This window comes from Pygocentrus nattereri, chromosome 2 (genome assembly GCF_015220715.1).
Source record: "Pygocentrus nattereri isolate fPygNat1 chromosome 2, fPygNat1.pri, whole genome shotgun sequence".
NCBI classification, from domain to species: domain Eukaryota; kingdom Metazoa; phylum Chordata; class Actinopteri; order Characiformes; family Serrasalmidae; genus Pygocentrus; species Pygocentrus nattereri.
The window spans coordinates 46,604,970-46,626,034 of record NC_051212.1 but is presented as its reverse complement, the minus strand read 5'-3'; the positions used below and the strand labels follow the sequence as shown (position 1 = coordinate 46,626,034).

General features: G+C 40.6%; 1 protein-coding gene across 1 annotated transcript; it reads right to left on the bottom strand.

The window, feature by feature from the left end:
- Positions 1 to 1,787: 1,787 nt before the first annotated feature.
- Positions 1,788 to 19,292, bottom strand: psmb5 (proteasome 20S subunit beta 5). The gene is made up of 3 exons (XM_017717055.2): positions 19,028 to 19,292; positions 16,664 to 16,970; positions 1,788 to 3,289 (listed from the first exon to the last, which is right to left on the bottom strand). Exons 1-3 carry the CDS (start codon positions 19,241 to 19,243, stop codon positions 3,003 to 3,005), a joined length of 810 nt encoding a protein of 269 aa, XP_017572544.1. The 5' UTR covers positions 19,244 to 19,292; the 3' UTR covers positions 1,788 to 3,002.
- Positions 19,293 to 21,065: the final 1,773 nt, after the last annotated feature.

Genomic DNA, 21,065 nt, shown 5'->3' with positions numbered 1-21,065 from the left:
TACAGTGTATGTGTCCCACTGATATTAGCCTATATTTACAAATATGTATGTAAAGCACATTTTAAGCAAGGTAACATTAAGGTAAAGTGTCTTTCTAAACAACATATGTGCACATTTCAGAAAACAGAAATTAGACAGCATTTAAAAAAACATTCCATGGAAATAGTGCCAACGTTCAAAGCCTTTTAACATTTTCTAATGAGTGGTTTTCAAGCTATTGAGTCTCCTGCAAAAGTATTGGAATGGCAAGGCTAATACTTGTGTTTTGGCTATACACTGAAGACATTTGTATAGATAGACACTACCCTTCAGCACTCTGCTCACTTTGTGAGTTGGTGTGATCTACCGCTTCATGACTGAGCTGTTATTACTCCTGGGTGCTTCCATTCCACAATAATAGCACTTACAGTTGACAGGGGCAGATCTAGCAGGACAGAAATTCACAAACTGACTTGTTGCAGAAGTGGCATCCTGTTACAGTGGCATTGTTGAAAGCCACTGCGATCACCAGCACGATCCAGTCTACTGCTATTGTTTGTCTATTGAGACTGTAAGGCTATGTGCTTAATTTTATCCACCAGTAATGAGGGTAACACCTGCACGCATAAATTATAGAGATAGGTAGGTAGGTAGATAGGATAAATAGGTAGATAGATAGACAGATAGAAAGGTAGTGTGTGAAAAACATGGCATCCACTTTAGCCTGAAATAATCCATCTTGTCATAAGCTCAGTGTAATATGCCAACAATCATCTTTATTTTGCTTTTTTTTTTTTTGAAAAAGGTCTTTATGACATGAAAAAAATTTAATTCAGCATGTCCATTTGGAACTGATGGAATGACTCATTTTTGCCTGTCCCCTCTAAAACTATACAGTACCTTGAAAAGTAATCAGTCCTATACCTCAAAATAATTTTTGCATTAATGTGTGAAGCCATTAACATCTCATGATTGAAACACCCTTTTCATAAGGCATCCATTATAGGTTAAGAAAAATGTATATTTAAAGTTACATCAGCGCAGATTCACCTCTGAAATATCTAATGTGAAATGGTCATAAATCTGACCAGCTAATTTTCTTCAGGGACTTTACCTCACAACACCCTGCATATATCCCTCTACCATGAATGGATGAAAATATGTTTTAGACCAAAATCTCATCACAAATCTACCATTTCACGTAGCCACTTTCAGTGAGGAAGCCTTCAGAGATTAAACTCTTCAGATGCCTGGTTCCCATCACCACCACTGTGAACAGTTCTGACTTGCCAAGTTTCTCTAGAACAGAGCGTTTCACATTAAACCACGCCAAATGACTTTGTTGACACCTCAAACATTTAGTCATGTAGAATTTGAGAAATCAGTGAAATTTCTATTTAGTATGCTCATCCAGTTAGCATGGATGCTGACTAAATCCTGAACATGCTTACTAAAAAAAAAAAAAAGTTTAATTCTGAAGAGTGACAGACAAAATTTCACCCCAGTCATGGAATCACCCACAAGGTCTCTCATCTGTAAGCATATACAGATACGCGGGGAGGTAGTATAACTCCGTGCAGAGTCTCAGGAGAAACTGTAAATTAGCTTGCAGCGTGTCTCACAGCTTGCAAAGACGAATGGCAAAGGAAAGAGGAGCGAAGACTGGAATGAAACAAATGGATAAAACACCCCCTTTATGCATAAGGGAATCGTGTAGCTGGAAGACACTGCCGTATCATGTGTGTGTGCACAAACATACATACTGAAGAGGGAGGCGGTTCATCAAAAGAACACACAGAAGACATAAATAGCAAAAAAAAAACCAAGTCCAAGGTTTATTGAGAGTGGGTTTGGTAGCTGTGGTTACAAGTGTGATAAGAAGAACAGAAGCCCACTCGCACTCCCAGGGAGCTGGCCAAGCAAAGTTTGGCTTGGCCTGCTATCCAGTAGGATACAGCACCCCCACATCTATCGCATACCATGAGGAACTGCAGCCCGACGCCTGATACTACTACAGTAATACTACTGTTACTGAGGTAATAACTAAACAAATCACATGAAAGAAATAACGGAAAGGGTGATAAATGTTAGTGTAACTTCATTTAGGAACAGAAAGTGCCTCAAGCACATTGTGTTGTGTTTTCTAACTTGCAAGAGTCTCAGATCCATTAGGGTCTCTGCTAAATTTCCATCAACTGCCATTCGCATTCATTGCCCACGTCTTGCCGGCTTATTTTAGCCTTTTATTATACCCCTATCTAACGTTCCCAACTCTCTACGCCCATGTTTACCCATCCCGATTCTGGCGTAACCCTGCCGTGCAGTTTTTTTTGCTTAACAGACATTTTAGCTCAGGAAGGGCTTGAGTAGCAGAATCACACTTATTTCCCAAAGCTGGGCCTCTCTAGTTTCTCTACTGGACAAGCTCAACTCTGGCTTAAGTTATCCAAAACTGAGAGACCTGGTTTTATACCACATATCCTCTGATTCACAAAGGACTTCTAAGTAAGCCACATAACAAATAGTTGAGAACTGCCCAATAGAATGCCCCTCAGCTCTCTACCTATCTGATAGGCTTGAATTTAGGTTTAAGTTATCATGTTAAAGGGAGAAACATTGCTTTGTGAATAAATGATGTTCTAAAATATCAAAACGTATCTCCAAAACAGCAGCTTTATAGAAGAAGCAAAGAAGTTTGGGGTTTAAGCATCTTGCACAGGGGCACAACCAAGTATACTCAGCCAGTCCTGGGATTTGAACCCACAATCTTCTAGTTTCTGGTTCACTTCTTCTACCACTACTCTACCAGCCACATCATACATTGTACATGAATGGGGATTATATCCTAAGTGATTATGTACCATTGCCATTGGTCTATATTCACAGGGCTGCTTGTATTTTTAAATAGTGGTAATAAAAAAAAAAGTTTTAATAATGACATCAGGGTTACGCCATTGCCAGGATTGGAAACCATTGCCCTAGACCCATCCCTCACCTCCCACCCATCCCAGCCTCCATCTCCTCTATGCCTTCTGGCTCTGGTATTGATGGTGGAGCTGCAGCACATCCTCCTGGGAGACGTTTTCCCAGCCCTCGCTGTGGACGCGGTACAGGTTGACTTGGCCACCGCTGTAGGCATCGCGGAACGTGGCCTGGTAGATGGCACGGCGGCCGAGGTCACAGGCCTCCTCGACGGTCAGATCATGGCGGAGGCCGCTGTCGAGGACACCGTAGGCGTACATGGAGCCGGAGCCCACGGCGAACATGTCACCACACACACGGTTACCTTCGGAGTCGACGTAGTAGAGCCCTGTGAAGGAGAAAGAAACAGAGAGGGAGGCTTTAGCGAGAAAGCGAGGGATAAAACGGCACGTTTCCCACTGGGTGCTTTCAGCACCACTCTACCCTGTCAAAGGCAGCTACTTAAAAGAAAGCCAAGACCTATAGAAGGAGGGGGGCGGGCAGTGAACATGAAAAAAAATAAAAGACCAATCTAAAAGTAGGAACAACATGAAACAGCCAATGTTAAAAACTCGACTACAAGGTCAAATCCCTTTCTGAAGGCCCATGAATTTTGAGCAAGTTCTGCGCTGTATATGGAATGTGCTCCCGGTGTCAGTAGCTAAAAAGAAGGGCTCCAGCAGCTAAGACCACAGCCCTCCAGCAGAAAAGAAAGAAAGAAAAAGAGAGAGAACGCAAGCTTCTGCATGGTAGCCAGATTAAACAGGGCTTGTACAAGCTGCTGACGAGGCACAGCCAGACGCAGCCTCTGTCCCAAGGCAGCACTAGGGGTGTTATTGATCCTTCCAAAAAAAACACACCCAAATTAATTATTGATCCATACCTGGAGACATGACCTCCTGCCCCTACATGATGGAAGACTCAGATCAGAGTTAGCAAATTGGCGAGAGTTAGCCTCAGTGAAAGCCTCATAACTGACACACGCAAACGCCCTATTGCTGGTCAGCAGTCAAGCTTATGGAACCGCTAATGGCATGTGTGGAACTGCATGTTCTCCAGGGTGACACACACACGCACATACAGCAAGTACAGATCGGTAATGGTGACTAGTACCCATCTGTGCGCTGCCAGAGCCAGGCTGCAGATGGGGCCTTAATGAGTGCGTGAGTCCGTCACGCGGTCTGACTGACACGCGAGAGAGCGGAACCGCCGGCCGAAAAAAAAGGCAGTTCCGAGAGCTTGAAATACTTGACCAAACCTGATGGAACCCGACTGTTCATGTAAGGGTTTGATCGGGTTCAGACTTGTCAAATATTTGTCAGACTGGGTTTAAATCGCCCAGTCAGGTTTCTCTTAAGCACTGTTCCTACTGCGTACGGGTGGTCCTAAATAGATGTGGCTGTTTACACTCATTTCTACAGCCCCTTTCACATATGCACTACTCTATTATTTAAACGGAAGTACAATACAGTAGTAATTCAATCAGAAAGCATTGTGTGAGACCTAGTACAATTCCAGTTACATTCTATGAACAAAAGCCAACACTGCACAAAAAGACGTGTAGATCATAACTGACATTTCCGCAATGCATGTTTTGCAAGTAAAGAAATGTAAAGTGTATGCTGTACAGGGCTGGGTAGCTTCAGTCCTGGAGGGAAGGATTCAAGCACAGTTTTGCGATTTACCTGCTCAAGCATACCCGATTCAACTCATCAACTAATTACCAGATTTAGCTGGTGTTCTAGACCAGGAAAATCTCCAAACTGTGTTGGACTCCAGCCCTCAGTTCCCCACCCCTGTGGTAAACCATGCAAAAATCACAAAGCGGGGGTACCAAGCAAAAAAGCACTCTGTACAGAGTTTCAAACTGCCTAAGGAAGAAACATCAGCACACGAACTGTGTCAGGTGCAGCATGAAATGGGTTTCTATGGCCGAGCAACTACACATAAGCCTAACATCACTATGTCCAGTGCCAAGCGTCGGCTATAATGGTGTAAAGCACCCCACCACTGGACTGGAACAGTGGAAATGTATTCGCTGGAATGAATTTCGCTTCACTAGCAGGCAGCCTGATAAATTAATCTTGATTTGGTGGATGCAAGAAAATTGCTACCTATAGGAATGCATAGTGTCAACAGTAAAGTTTGGTGGAGGAGGGATAATGAGCTGGGACTGTTTTGACCCCTTTGTGCCAGTGAAGGGTAATGGTACAATATACAAAGACTTTAGACAACTGTATGCTTCCTACGTTTCCTACTTTGTTGCAACAGTTCTCCAACACACAACATCACAACAGTTTATTTTTGTTCATGACTCAGAAAACATTACGATCACACACCTTGATTAGACAGTCTTTCAAGACAAGATGCATTAACGGTTGCAATACGAGCGTTGTGAGGTCGTATGCGTTCTCTGCTTACAAACACTGGATCTTGTTCACGTCTGTACTTAGCCTTGCTCACTCATGATCAGATCTCTCAAGATGAAGTTTAATGCCAGGTGTGAAGGGGGCCATAATCTCCCAACATTTAGGCCTGTTTCTTCTTGATTTATTCTCTCCCCTAATTTCATTACTTTAACAGTTTCAAATAAAGCACGCTGGAGTCCCTCGTGATGTTAGGAGCGAGGTCCACAAGCCCAGCATAAAAACAGCACATTATCCTATGCAGAGTTTTATTAAGACTAAAAACCTTTGGGATGTTGTTTCAATTGAATTCAAGATTTATAAAGTGATTTTTACAACATACAGCTTTAGAGAAATCTGGGTCCGAGCCCCAAGTGAGCAAGCCAGAGGCGAGAAAAACTCCAAGAGGAAGAATTCATGAGAGAAACCAAATCTCAGAAGGGGAACCTCCTCTGTAAGTAACCACTGCAAAGCAAAACAATAACACAAGAAAGAAAAGAAATGGACAGAGATATTTAGATTAAGGAAGAATAACTAATAAGTACTGTTAGAAGCCCATGAATGCATCACAAATGAGAAGCAGATTTATGAAAAACACTGACTACTCTTGGAGGGTATGTTGTGTTAGACAGGGGAACAATGTTTAAAATTGAATGGTTCTAGTTATGCTGGTCCAATATCATCTGGAGGATAAGTGAGGCAGTATTTGTTTGATTGCATGGGAAAATGAACACTTGTTAAAGAGAGATTTAAGGATGTCAAGATCACTAAATTTTAGTAGACGACCATCATAAATTATTTATTTGCCTTTTCTTGTTTACTCTGCATCGATCACAGCACAAGCCAGAAGTGGCCAAATTGGCTCACTGGCTATAGTCCTTCTGGCTATGTTCATTATGTGGGTTAGACTATTAGTACTGTATGGTCAAGCAAGGTGTGGTCAAGCAAAGCTTCTACCTTTTGAGAATATATAAGCAAAATAGTTCTCACTCTGTTCGCACTGCCCTCTAAACATGTTACAGCACCAAGTTTGAACTACTTTCGTATTCATAAGCTCCATGATGTGTTTCAACGAATGCATTTACTGCTCTCTTTCATTTGCATTTATGTAGCTCAGTCCTGCAAACTCAAAATCACATTCTGTTTGCTGCAGCTTAATACTACTGGAAAACTGGAAAACATTAATTGTGATCATCTCAAGTAATTGCGATTAGGTGATTATGCAATAATTGTAACAGGCCAAGTGAGATTTGGAATTTGTTCTGGCCAGCTGATAATTACACTGTTTGTTTTACTTTTCAATAATCCAATGAAGGCAGTCAGTGCTGCCAAGGTCAGGCTCTGAATGAAAAAACTTGCTGTGGTCAAACCGGGGCAGCATATTTTCGGGCTATATTGAGGTTTAGATCACGTCCAGATAAAGAGGTGGTGGGGAAGGTGGCGCTTGGAAAAACTTTAAGCAAACGTCAAGTGTCCCGAAGCTGGCGCTCACCGACTATTTAAGGATGGTCTATTAGTGGAGTCTTTAACTGCTCCAGAAGCTCACAATGGCTTTCAACTGGCAAATTGCACCTTCAGCACGCATCGTTAGCTCAGCCCGATAATCGCCACGGCCCCCTGACTACACGGGGTAATTTGCCATTTTGCCGCACAGAATGTGAAGACTTTAAAAAAAAAGAAGCTTAAAACGCAATAGGACCACGAAGGAGACACAAGCGCTCTCATCAGGAGAGCCATGTGAGGGCACTTCAGCACACGAGGCTCGGATAAAAGGAGTAAACGAGTCCGTGCCATCTCCTACACACCTGGGTGTCGGCTCACGTCTCAACAGAGATGGCTTGCCATCATCGATCCTACATAATGGCTGTGGGGAGGAGGTGGGGGCATTGTGACGCAACCAGTAAGTCTACAACATCCAACACTGAGCTCGGAAGCTGCATAATAGCTATGCATACAGACAAGGGAAGCAAGGTGATGCCAGAAAAAAAAGCACTTGAATTTGCGAGGCCTCGTAAAAGCAAAAGCGGCAGGAACGTTCCGCAGGCCACGACTTCTTCCACTCCATCAGCCAGGTGACAGGCAGTTAGGGGTCGAGTTCTTTCTGACTTCCTGAGCGTGTGTATGGATATGAATGGCAAGTCGGTGCGGAGGGAGTATACACAGGTGAGCGGCTGACTGCCGCGCAGCCACGGCTGGTTAGCAGCAGGGCAGCAGCTTTGAAAGCAAAGCAATTCCTCGTATAGACTTCTGCCAAACACCGAAACTTTTATGCAGCTATGCACAATCGTGGAGCGCATCTATAGAATTAGAATGCAGGGAAAAAGGGCTCGAAAGATGCCGCGTAGGACTGTTCAAATGATAACAACTCTGCTGACATTTGTGGTTTCTGACATCTTTCCGAGTTTTATCTACATACGTATGGTGACTCAGCAGGAAAGGGGGAAAAATATAGCGGGGGAACTGCAATCAGCCACAAAAGGTATGCGTCGATACCATCTTTTCTCCCCCCCTGCCACTACCAATTCCAAATAACTGATTCTCAAGTATCTGTCGATACACAGTGGTGATGCTGAAATTTCTTTCCTATTAGAGTCAATATGGATCTGTGTGATCTGAAAGAGGTGAAATACAACGGAATGACTTCTGTATTATCAATAACCATATTATTGAAAGAGTACACACTTACAGTGAATGTATCAGGGCTGATAATCTTTAATGAGTGTGTATTCAGAATAGCATAATGATAATCAGGAATATTTTGCTAAAGAGAGCAAACAAGCTTATCGCATCTTTTCCAGCCAGTAACAAAACAGCTGTATTCCACTTCATCCTTTTAAATCAACAAACTTTTTCCAAACGTATAAATCTTTTTTTGAAACCAAGACTGGCTCTTAATCATATTAATCCAGCGCATTTTATATGCTAAGTAAACACTTTATAAACAAAAAAGTAAATAAATAAGTAAATAAATAAGCCATCATTACCAAACAAAGGATTCATTCATATATTCAAAAACTATTAGATTATGCTCACAGGTTTACTGCCTCTAAAAGAAAGCTAGGTTTTGGTCTAAAATGGTCCAAAGACCATTTTGCCATAAACATTTTTTATATAAAAAAAATCAACGATGTTCCCCTTTTATTGAGGGAAAATTGCTGAAAACTGCAATCATGATCAAAACACAATTACTTATATTTAAAAGGTTGAACATCCCTGGTCAAATTACATGTTTTGTTCTGAAAATAACGTGACAAAACCTTTAGAGGGAAACCTTTAGATGTTACAACACAGTTTCTGTTTATTTGAGTTTAAACACATTGGTGGGGGGAAAAAAACACAGTATAAAATATGCCATAACTTTGGCACAGGCCACATTTTATGTTTTATTCATTCCCCCTCAATATATTAAACTCAGTAAACAAACAGAATCGTGCTCTCTGTAGACGAAGTGTTAACTTACTTCCACTTAGAACATCAAAGACATGCAATTTGACCATGTTCATCTCTACTTCTGCACACAACTTTGTACTGGTTGGTTGCTGGATGGTCAATAATACTGGCCAATATTAAGGTCCTTTGCAATCATCAGTAAGCTCAGTCCCTGAGCTACAAGGTTCATGTTATTTAAGACCATGTGAATTTCTGCTTTTCAAGTTTAAAGCGGTTTGTCAGGCCAAATAAATAAAGGTCACAACCATTACTTCTGTAGTAAACGTGCCTACTAGCCTTGTACAGTGGTGTCAAACCAGTGTGTAGAGCGAGATTAAGATCACATACATTTAAAGATATCTTCTGATGATGTAGTTTGAAGGAGGGAGGAACTTGAAAAACTACAACTAGGCAGCTAAAGTTACTGCTGGGAAATATAATACATATTTATTCACCTCTACATTAAAGTCTTCTTCTCTATGTTTGTATGATGCATTTACGTAATGCATGCTGGGTATTGTAGTGAGAGAACACTGTTGGACAAACACTAACAAAATTGTAAATTGTGTCAAACCGATTAGGCTGAAGAAAGCAAAAGATAAAATAACATTAAATACTAGTTTTAGACCCAAATCTCATTTTAAAAAAATGTGACAATTGAGAAATAAGTGCATCTCAGTCAGTGTCAATAAGATACTACACAAAAATTTTGACTGTATTAAATTATATAGGCTGAATAGCCTGAATTTTAGCCCCTATCAGTATGGTCTCGAAATCTTCCTATCAGTCCTAGTCCTAGCTCACTTCAGTAACAACAGTCCGAGAAGGCAACTGAGAAAATTCCGTGTGCCAGTAGGGCTTTGGGCTGGTAATTGCGAGCTAATGTATAAACTCACATATATAAGCAAAAGAATGTTTAAATAGACTATCGCTGCTGTCAGAACAAAATCGCATATATATATATTTTAGCCGTTTCTCAGTTTTTGACCGTTAAAAATGCTTGTTGCCCTTCACATTGTGCCAAAACTACATGATGAATGGACCAAAAGAAATGGCCCAAAATTACCAAAAAATTCCGTTTCCACTGACTTACAGTAAATATGAAACATATTTTTTCCTTCTCCTGCAAAGTTATTATTTCAGAGACAGCAGCGATGTTTTACATCCAAGCGCAATTACCAGTAATTTAGGTGTTAAACCAGCGGCCCTTACTGTTCAGCCACAGTTTAGTGACTGTAATTGAGTCTCGTACAGTGGACAGAGATTAGATGAAACTGAAGTCAGCTTTTTATTCTCATTCCCCATCCAATCTTAAATGATGTAGCTGTTACATTCAGAAGCCCGTACAGGCGCCATTCATGTAACTGCTGCATTATTTAAGGCGGAATGGAAATTTGAATAAAAAGTTAACATCAGCCTGAAGAGGGCCTACCAAATTTATAGTGACTCTAAATCTAGTTCTGGCTGACAACAGGCTGTGCTGGACAGCAGCTGCGAAAACTGCAACAAAAAAAAAAAAGTGGTGGCACTGAGAACACAAGAATGAAAAAGGCTAGTCATGGAGGATGAGGACAGATCCGAGTAGGTGGGCAATGAGAAATGCTGGCCATAAGTTACTTATCTAGCATTAGTTTCTACACAGTTAAGAGTCTGGGCTGGGCTGGTCTGCATCACGTGACTCCCAGTCTGAAAACAAGGGTCCTCTCAGCTGATGAAACCATGGGCTTCACCAAAGGCCCTTCAAACAATATTACCACTTGCCATCTTGTTACAAACGCAACGCATAACTTTCATGTGGTGGCATCAGTAAGAGGACAGGGTCAGCACAACGAGAGCGCACTCAGTCTATCCAGCTGAAGAATCCTTAACATCCGAGCCACAGCATGACAACGTATTGCCTCCATCTTCATTCAGGCCTCTTAACTGCACCTTATTAGATTTATTTCACATCGCAAATGGACAGTTAATCACAGGAAGAAGTGTACTTGACATCATTGCAGTTGTTAATGAGCCTTCTTCTAATCGAGATTGATTTCATTTACACGACACTTTACATCTTCATTCAATCACACTGCGTTTCAGTGGACGGCCACTGTTATCGAACTTTTCTGCGCAATCATTATTTGAAAATTGATTGGCCATTTAACCGTGTGTCACTGCATGTGGCCGACAGGCAGGGGGCTGTTTTTAAGGGCCTATGGCAACTCGCGGAAGGCGTTGTGTAAACCTCATCGATCCGGCCAAACGCATTATGCACGTGTCCTGGATATCCTGGTAGAGAACTGGCGTCCATCATAACGCCGCTGGTTCCTGGCCCACAGTCGCAGCCACATTGATTTCCCATTACAGTGTCAGTGTGCAGGGCCCTCTTTAAACACATCAGCTGAGATCTAGTGCCTGTTACTGCCCCTCAGTAGAGTCAGAGACATTGGGAGTGGTGCACTTGCAGAGGGAGCAGTATCGCCATCTGGTGGTGAGGGGTAGAAAAGGCACTCTCCGTTTGATGCTTTTTTTTTGGGCAATAATCGAAATTTATACAAATTTTGTTATGTCAAAGCTATTTGATCAGCCAAGTCACAGCCACCTATTCACATCTTTGAAACTGCATATTGCTGCAGTCTAAAAAGAAACAGGCACTTCATGAATGGCAACTTTACAAGAGAAGGCAAAAACCCACTTAACTTTTAATGTAAGTTAATGTAAAGAGACTTTATTCCAAGCAATTCTGGAGCATTTATATGGAGTCATTCATTATGAAATATGTACGTAATGTCAAGGGCAGCTGCTCTACCCAACTGAAAACTGAGAAAAGGAAGAAAAGAAAAAAAAAACTCGATTCACTTTCAGTTATTCAAAAATCTCTGACAGACTTGGTTTCTGACACTGTTTGATAGACCTATCTATAAAAGTGGTCAAAAGTATTACAATGGCAATTATTTTCATTTTTTCATTTGCTATCATCTGTTCTAATATTCAAATATATAAAAGGATTAAGAAGTGACATGTTTCACTCATTCATGTTTTTTCTTGGTTTTAAATGGGATTTTTCTTCTTCTTTTTTTGGTTTATCTGCATAAACAGCATTTTTTTTTTTATTATTTCAGCCTAAAATGTTATCCTGGTGGCCTGAACCCCAGTCTGTCAACACTAAACAGTGTTGCGCTGTTTTAAGGTGCTAAACAATGCAGGAAAGCAAGGAAAAAAATTTTATTATGCTGGTTATGCATTATAGAGACACTTTGGAATAAAGGGGACTTCCAGATGTAAGATGTAAATGAAGTCGCTCAGAGTGGTCTAGTGCAAAATGACTCACTGTAGAGAAATTTACTGACTGGGATTTCTTTACAGTGGTGGTGATACGGATCACAACGTCTATAAGACAAAATGACAACACTTGGTTTGGTAGTACTATTCACAAAATACGGTCCAGTGCATGTTGTGTAGAGTGCCAACGAAGTCTTATAGCACCTAAGCATTTAACCGTATTGGAGCTATATTATGTCATTGTTCAGGGCTCAGTGATGCTGATCTTGCTCTACTTTTGTTCGAAAGGCATTCAGAAATGATAAAATAATGAATGAAAATGCTCATTGTTTATTGTTACTGTTTAGTAGCTATTTCTGGTGCCTATTACAATGTTCATCTATTTATGGGCTATAGACATGTCTGTATGCATTGTGTGGCTATATGTGCATGTGTTCAGTGTTTAGCCTCTTGACAGTCATTTTCAAACCTAATAATATGATAGCACAAAAAATCTAGAGGAAAAAAAGTGAAGCAAACAAAGCAGTTTAATATTTTTGGACAATCATTGGATGGGTGCCAATGTGTCAGGACACTTCTGGGACAGTTCAGGAATAGGCTGAGGACTAAAGACACCGACTGGAAAATTGTGCAAATTTGATTTCTGACCTGAACCATTCCTTAAAACGCAAGAGTTATCTTTAGCATTCAAATTCCTGTTCGACGCTCTCAGCATTTCTGCTCTTAAGGTTTCCGTGCTCATTTTCCAGCGAAGCGAGATCAGGACGAGATTACTAGTCAAACAATCAGCGGTTCCGTATCTGTGCCGATTCAAAGCCCATTACAAGCGGCAAACAATTTTAAAACGGTCTTAGGGATTCCTTTTCTCAGCACGCTCGTTTTGGGGCACACTGAATGAGCCCCAGCTACACTCAGACAAACTCGCAGTGAGCTACAAAGCTATTTATACAGAGCCGTTTCATCAGACAGCATGGGTCAAATCAGCACAGAATATGATTACATAGCCAGTCACCATGCCAACTGCTGCAATCATACCCCACCATAATAGAAAAGTTCTGGTCCCATCACAAATCAAGCACTTTTGTATTAAATGGTCCAGGCTAATATGAATAAATGCCAATGCTGTGACCTTTCATTCAAACGGAGGCTGAGTGCTAAAGGTCAAATCTGTAAAATAATAAAAGGCATAAATATAACCTTGGCATCCACGTAATCTCCTGAACTGAGAGCTCTGCCAAATTGGGAAGAGCGAGGTGAGAAGACAAATGTCAGTCTTAACATGATAATACTAAAGGAATGAACGAATGGAGGTCAGAACAAGCGATATCAGAACTTTTAGCATAATTGGAAAGTATAAGAACTCCGGTTTTCCCCATAACATATTCGCAGTTGTGCACCGAGCTAAAGACGAAGAGTTTGGCTGGAGGAAAGCTTCATACAGCCTCAGTGGAGCAGCTTCAAGAACTATCCATCAACTGCAACACCCACCTACGTTTATGTGTGTGCCAGAGGGTGACCAAGTTATTATTTAGTCCAAGAAGCTAAACTGGACCAAACCAAGCTATTTACATGCATGACAGCACATAACCTGAAACATGACCTTCATGATGCATCCACTTATTTTCCCCACCATTTAAAATATCTGTGCTCCTTTCTTCTCCTTCTATTTTAATAGCTAATGACTGTTTCTGACTACGGCCTAATTCAGACAGCGGAGAGTTTTCCGGGAAAAGTCCATGCGTCTGAACCATGAAGAATCTGCCCATGACAACTTTTCCAGTGAAGAAGCTTAGCTGGTCTTTAATGGGCAGGACGTTTAACCCTGTATCACAGTAAACGGACAGACTAAACAAACTAGGACTTATTGCCACCAGGTTTAATTCTTCCCATTGTAAAACCAGTAGCCCATGTAAACATTAGCAAACATTAGCAAGTGTCTTGAACACCACGAACACATAACAGACACACCGTATTTTAGGGATGCAACAATTAACCCGACTTAGTCGACTAAAATCAACGACCAGACTAGTCGGCAACCAATTTTATAGTCGAGTAGTTGGTGATGTCATTATGCACGTTTCTTGCACCAACTAGGAATCTTTTGACATTACCGCTTACTGGAGAGTTTGTTGTCTATTCTCAAGGTTTGTTGCAAGTGTACAAGATCATACATACGCAAACAACTTAGCCCCTTGAGTACATTTGAAATCACAAATGTTAGCAAAAGCTTTGTGCTATAGGGGCTGCTTTCGATCTCTGGTTCAATTTGATCAACCTCTTTTTTGATTGGTTACTTTATGAAAACCAACACATGATAAGCAAGGCTTTTCCCCACTGACGCTGAAAAGGCTAATCTCTCCACGGTGAGAGCAGAAACTGCAGAATCTGTGTCCTGCCATAGAATATAACAGCATTTTCTCTTTTTTTGGTGTTATTAAGCTGAAAAGGCTGGGACATTTCGCAAAAGCTCCGTGTTAAAGTCAGTAGAGCAAACTACGTGTGGATATTAGTATACAAAATCAAATTTGACTTTCAAACTCTTGTGAGGGTCTCTTATTTCTCAAGGAAGCCACTGTTAATGATCAATACTCAAATGTCTTTAATCAATTGTAAATTCTAGGAGTTGTGATTTTAGAGCTTCATCTTGTTAGAGGGTGGCACAGCAGGCAAGTTCTGTTTAAGAACTTTGATTTATCTGAGTAGTTGAGTAAAGAAAGAACTGAAAATGTGCATTGGTACCCCTCACAAACCCTCACCAAGTGCAAATGCTTGCAAATATATGATATGGTTGTTATATGCTGTCTAAAGCCCTATTCGAACAGGATTAGTTTTACATAAGGATGTGGGTTAATGTCAATTTTACTGGTGTTTCTCTGGTATTTTAGTCGTATCCAAATGCACGACGCCAGTAATTTTTATGCTTCCACATTTATAAAGATTCTGGCACCTTTTCTCTACTGCAAAATGAGTCGTAGAAATAACCCCAGGTTACGTTAATCCATGCAAATCAACAAGTCAGTAAAAACACTTGTTTTACGTGAAAAAGTAGTTTCTTAATATAGAGGCACAAATAAGTGTTTACATCTGTTTTCTGTGACTAAAATCAGGCTGGTATGTTTTGTCCTACCTCAAGTGTACAACGCAGAATATTAAAACGTAAAAAATTACAGAAAAACGGTTGACTTTGTGTCATGATGTTGGCTTTTGCCTGCGAATTCCCAAGCTAATGACACACTGCCTACACTTATGACAAGACATCTAACTAGGGCAACAAAATAAGAGCCAAATTAAATGTTTTAACATGTTTTCTGCCTTTTTCCAAGGTGTGAGCATGTAAATGAAGTAGCGAATCTCTTATAGCAAGATTTCTTATCCGTGCAAACTCAGACACCCTGTGGCAAAACTACAGAACCTCACCTCCCCTTCTAGAACTAAGCCTGTTCACACAGTATTTAAGTGAAAGTAAGTTAACACGTCCTCCGCAGGAACTAAACCTAAATTGGGATGCACAGGCGGCATCATCCAAGATTGGAATCAGCAGATTTTTGCTCAGAACTTGAAATCACCCATCACTGTTTGTACTTTGCCAGACGCATTTTGCAATTTTTTGATGAAAACAAAGTGAAGTAAGAGTGCTAATGTACATGAATGCTGGTGTTAAACAACATCAAAATGTCATAACTTAATTACGCATGACTCACTGTTCTGAAAAGCCAGTTGCCTCTTACCGTCAACGTAGCAATTTATTTGATCCATGTTATGTAAACGATTAAACTGTCAAATTAAAGCACCCATTAAAGAGCAATCAGTGTTATTCATATAGCAGCTCTGGCCAACATAAAGTACTGGAAATGCCTAGTGCACACCGAACGAGCTTTGGATTAATATTAAAATCAGCTAACAAAAATTTGGCCATAAAGAAATTTGTATCAGCTATACAAATGAACTATGGTTGCATCCCTAAACTTAACTTTAGTGCACAATTTCTATTTGTTTGATTTTAACATACTGGAAAAACTAAATATAACATGCAAAATGTACCATAAATGTTGCACAAGCCATTTTATTGCTTCCCTTAATCTGTAAAGTTCAGCAAAGAAAAGGTAATTGTGCATTAAAGTGTGTTTTCTGAAGAGGATACATTTCCTTTCAATTATAAAATCAACAATACATGTAATTTGCACCCAAACTTATGTGCAACTGCATATTCTGGAGATCCTTATTTGTGCTCTATCAAAAATGTGTTGTATTGAGACACCACCCCTAGATTATATGTCTAAACCTCTCAAACAGTTTGGCCAATATAAACATGGACTGCACGTTTTATACAGGCTAAGCTTAGGAAGACCAAGAGCTTTTTCAGGTGACAATGAAAGTGTGCATGATCACAGCTTAGTCAGACTATCAATACTGAATCACTGGTGTGCATGTAAACGTCGTTAACGACTACCAGTTACTGAAACCTACTTCAGTTATGACATTTGTTACAGTACAACATGCGAGTCAGTGACTCTATTCCTGCACTGTATTTTCCATATTTTCTCTGCTCTAACAAACCTGTTTTAGTCACCAGCGAACTGAAAACGCCTTCATGAGAACCACTGACTAAAACCAGTTGTATTTACCTGGCCCCCTCTTGTCCCAGCCGCAGATCATGGTGCCCATGCTGAGACCCATTCCTTTGTACTGGTACACCATGTTAGCCAGTAGTTTGGAGGCGGCTGCCACCGAGATGCGCTCCTTGTTGCGCAGCTCATAAATGCGGCACTGCCTGGCCAGCAGACGCTCCCAGAAACTGCAATCTGCTGCCCCACCTGCCATGGTGCCCAGCAGATACGGGTTGATCTCGATGACCTTCTTCACCGTCTGAGATGCAATGTAGGAACCAGCTGTCGCTCTGGAGTCCACGGCTACAATGACACCATGCTGGAACTGAGAGAGATTTAGGATGAATTAAAGATTCCTGCACATGTTTTTCAAACATAAGTTCTTCTTTTACATCATTTCTTTGCACATCAGTCCCCACCTGGATTAAGATGCAACTGAAGTCAAGTGGTCCGTCATTCTTCATACATGCACACATGCATACATGAAATATGATACACTACTGAAATTATGCACTGAATTTGCCGCAATTAAATTACATATAGAAGCTTGATTAGGAAAGTTTAACCAAATGGGTCACGTGAAATGCACCATTCTAGTAGAAGCTGGTCGAGTCAGAATTTTCAGTGGCGGTGATGGGAACCAGATGTCTGAAGAGCTTAAAACTTCTACAAGCTACGCTGCAGTTACTACATGAAATACTCACAGATACATTGTTTTTATTATAGATTTATGCTGGTTATATCCTTACATTGTGTATGGGTACATGCAGGGTGTTACGAGGCAAAAGTATTGCGCCCCAAAAAATATTTTTTTCCATTATCAACATTACATGTAAGAACTCAAAAGACACATGGTTTACTGGTGTTTTTGCAGAGTAAACAGCTATATTTGTGATGCAGACATTCTGAACTCTTGGTTTGCTTCACCACCACTGTAAGGAAACCAGAGCTGGTTTCACAACAAACCACACTGAATGACTTCACTGACATCTTAACCATTAAGTTAAGAAGACATTATGAAAAATCTTTGGAATTCCCCTTTATAGTCTATGCAGGTATGTGCCAAAATCAGGAGCTTTACAGTATCTAAATAAACACATTGGTCGATATGTAAACTATAAATACTGACCTGGGACCAGCTTATGCCTATTAGACATCACTGAACAGACTTTTGACCTGATGAGAGCTGATCTGAGTTCAATGTTCTTACGCTGAGTTGCTCGAAAATGGCACTGGGCCAACGACAGTAAAACAACAACAATCTAGACCTTTTAAAAATATGGGCCTGGCCAGCCAACGTTAGATAGACAGTTACATTGACTGGCACACACACACACACTTTTTTTTTTTTGCCAAAACTTCTGCATAATTCAGTTGTTGGGATGTAAACAAAAGGTTTGATGTGAAACAGTTTCTTGTAAATAAACTTACCAACACAGATTTCCGTACAGTGGTGGAGTGACTGGAGCCAGTGGTCACAACATCTACATCACAAATCGCTGCCGTCGGAAGAAAACCTCTTATCTCCATTTTTGATGTTTTTCAGTTTTTGACACAATTTGAAAATTCCTATTGCCCTTTATATTGCCCGTAAATTTCATGATGAACGGACTACAAGAAACGACCCAAAATGACCTGGAAAAAAAAATCTGGTTCCATTGACTTACATTAAAAGTAAAGCAGGTTTTTTCCACCTCCTGTAAAGTTTCTATTTTGGAGATATGAGGTTTTGTTCCAACAGCAGCAACATTTTAGTTTCCACCAGTGAACCTACACGTGTTTCCTGAGTGTTTATATGCAACACTGATGGCGAAGTAGTGGTAAATCTGATAAGAGCAGTTTTCTTGAGGACCTATTTTGCAGTGGAACACCCTTCATGTATTCCTCCACCATGAACAAAATGTATACAAATACGCTTAATAAAACATGTTCAAATCATTATCACAAAACTACCAAAGAAAAAACAACGTCTCAGACATCAGAATGACGATTCATAACCATTTCATGTAATAAGCGAGGAAGTTTTTAGAGGTGGACGTCTGGTTCCCATCACCATCACTGTGACACAGTATACTAGGTTTTGTTCTTTAGAGCAACCGATTTCACACCAAACCACTCTGAACGACTCTGTTTACATCCTCAACCATTCAACTATGCAGTTAATTTAGGAAAATCAGTGGTGTTTCCCTTTTATTTACTCTCCTACACTAGCTAGGGTAGCTAACCTAGCCACGTTAGCCAGGTGTGACTTGGCTAAATTTTCAACCCAAGGCTCATCTTATTGCTAAACACTGTGACCTAAAAACGAAAACCGACCGTTTTCTGTTGGTTTAAAAACACTGTAGCTGGCCACCGCAGCTCCACGCTAACCCCAGAACTCACTTTAAACGCTAAGGTGGTCGTTCCATGAAGGAACTCGATCTTCCTCTCAGGACCCTCTTCATCGCCAACCGTCTTCACGGCCAAGTTGAAGGAGTCGCCCAGTGTGGCGCCGAAGCCCAGATCGGTTTGGTTAAGGCCACAGCCAAACGCAGAAGGCTGGTCTGGAGCTTCGCTGAAATCCGCAAACTCACCCCGCAACACACTACACAGCGCCATTTTCACAAAATATCCGCCGGCTCCCTGCGCAGTCGGGGCTCATAGGGAACCGCGCGGCGGCTCTTCCAGCGCCATCTAACGGCGCGGCGGACGGACAGAGTCCCGCCTCCTTCAGTTACCGCTGTGGTAGCATCGCTAGCGCTTGAAGCTGCCGCCGCTGGAAACATTAGCAAAGCCGTTTAGTAAGACATGAAAATGTGAAGGTTTTTCCCCTAAATATGATTTAATATCTCATAATTGTGACTTAGCATCTCATTATAATGACTTGGTGTGTCATAATAATGCTTCTTACCTAGTCATTATTGTGAGATGCTTAATCATAATTAGATGCTGAGTCAGTTATGAGATAGTAGGTCGTAATTATGAGGCTAAGTGATATTATGAGACTTAAGTTCTAATTATTAGATGCTAATCATATTTATACGATATTAAGTTATAATAATGAGACAGAATCTCATTATTAAGAGATAGCCAGTCATAATTATGAGATGCTAAGTCATGCTTATGAGATACAAAATCATATGGGATGGTAAGTCATAGTAAGTCAAAATTATGAAATGCTAAGTCATACATGAGATGCTATGTCGTGCTTATGTCACAATCATGAGATGTTATGTCGTGCTTATGAGATATTAAGTCATAAAGAGATGCTAAGCCAATTCTGAGATAGTAAGTCATAATTATGAAACACTAAGCCATACATATGAGATGCTAAGTCATAATCAGTAGATGCTAAGTTATGCTTATGAGATATTAAATCATAATTATGAGATGCTAAGTCATACTTAGGAGATATTAAGTCATAATGATGTGATGCCGAGTCATAATGAAATGCTAAGCCAATTATGAGATAGTAAGTCATAGTTATGAGATTGTAAGTTATAGTAAGTAAGAATTATGAAATGCTAAGTCATAATTATGAGATGCTAAGTCATACTTATGAAATGCTAAGTCATAATTATGAGATGCTAAGTCATACTTAGGAGACATTAAGTCATAATGATGTGATGCCGAGTCATAATGAAATGCTAAGCCAATTATGAGATAGTAAGTCATAGTTATGAGATTGTAAGTTATAGTAAGTAAGAATTATGAAATGCTAAGTCATAATTATGAGATGCTAAGTCATACTTAGGAGATATTAAGTCATAATGATGTGATGCCGAGTCATAATGAAATGCTAAGCCAATTATGAGATAGTAAGTCATAGTTATGAGATTGTAAGTTATAGTAAGTAAGAATTATGAAATGCTAAGTCATAATTATGAAATGCTAAGTCATAATTATGAGATGCTAAGTCATACTTATGACATGCCGAGTCATAACGAAATGCTAAGCCAGTTATGAGATAGTAAGTCATAGTAAGTCAGAATTATGAAATGCTAAGTCTGGAGTTTGGAGGGGTCTTAAAACCATCTCAGGTTTTAAGGAGTCTAACAGGCAGCCTGTAGGAAACCTGCAATGGGCAAATGACTTCAATTTCTTCTTCAATAAATTTGATCTGGTAGCTGACCCTCCCTCAGCCCAGCTTACACCCCTGCTTTCGGCTCCCAGCATCCAGCCCTGTGCTCCTCTGCCCCTAACCAGAGAACAAGTGAGGAGGGAACTGAGGAAGATGAAGGTGAGGAAGGCAGCAGGTCCAGACAACATCAGTCTTGGGATCCTGAGGCACTGCGCAGATCAACTGTGTGGGATAATAAAGGACATTTTCAACCTGAGCCTGAAACAGAAGATGCCACAACTCTGGAAGACATTGTGTGTAGTACCTACCCAAAAAACTGCACACCCCAGTGATCTGAATGGCTACAGACCAGTGGCACTG

Excerpts from the sequence above, each read along its gene's own strand:
- psmb5 (XM_017717055.2), bottom strand. The coding sequence starts at position 19,243 with ATGGCGCTGTGTAGTGTGTTGCGGGGTGAGTTTGCGGATTTCAGCGAA. Across the intron at positions 16,971-19,027 it reads CGACCACCTTAGCGTTTAAA|TTCCAGCATGGTGTCATTGT; the intron begins GTGAGTTCTGGG and ends AATCTCTCTCAG. Across the intron at positions 3,290-16,663 it reads CTGGGACAAGAGGGGGCCAG|GGCTCTACTACGTCGACTCC; the intron begins GTAAATACAACT and ends TCTCCTTCACAG.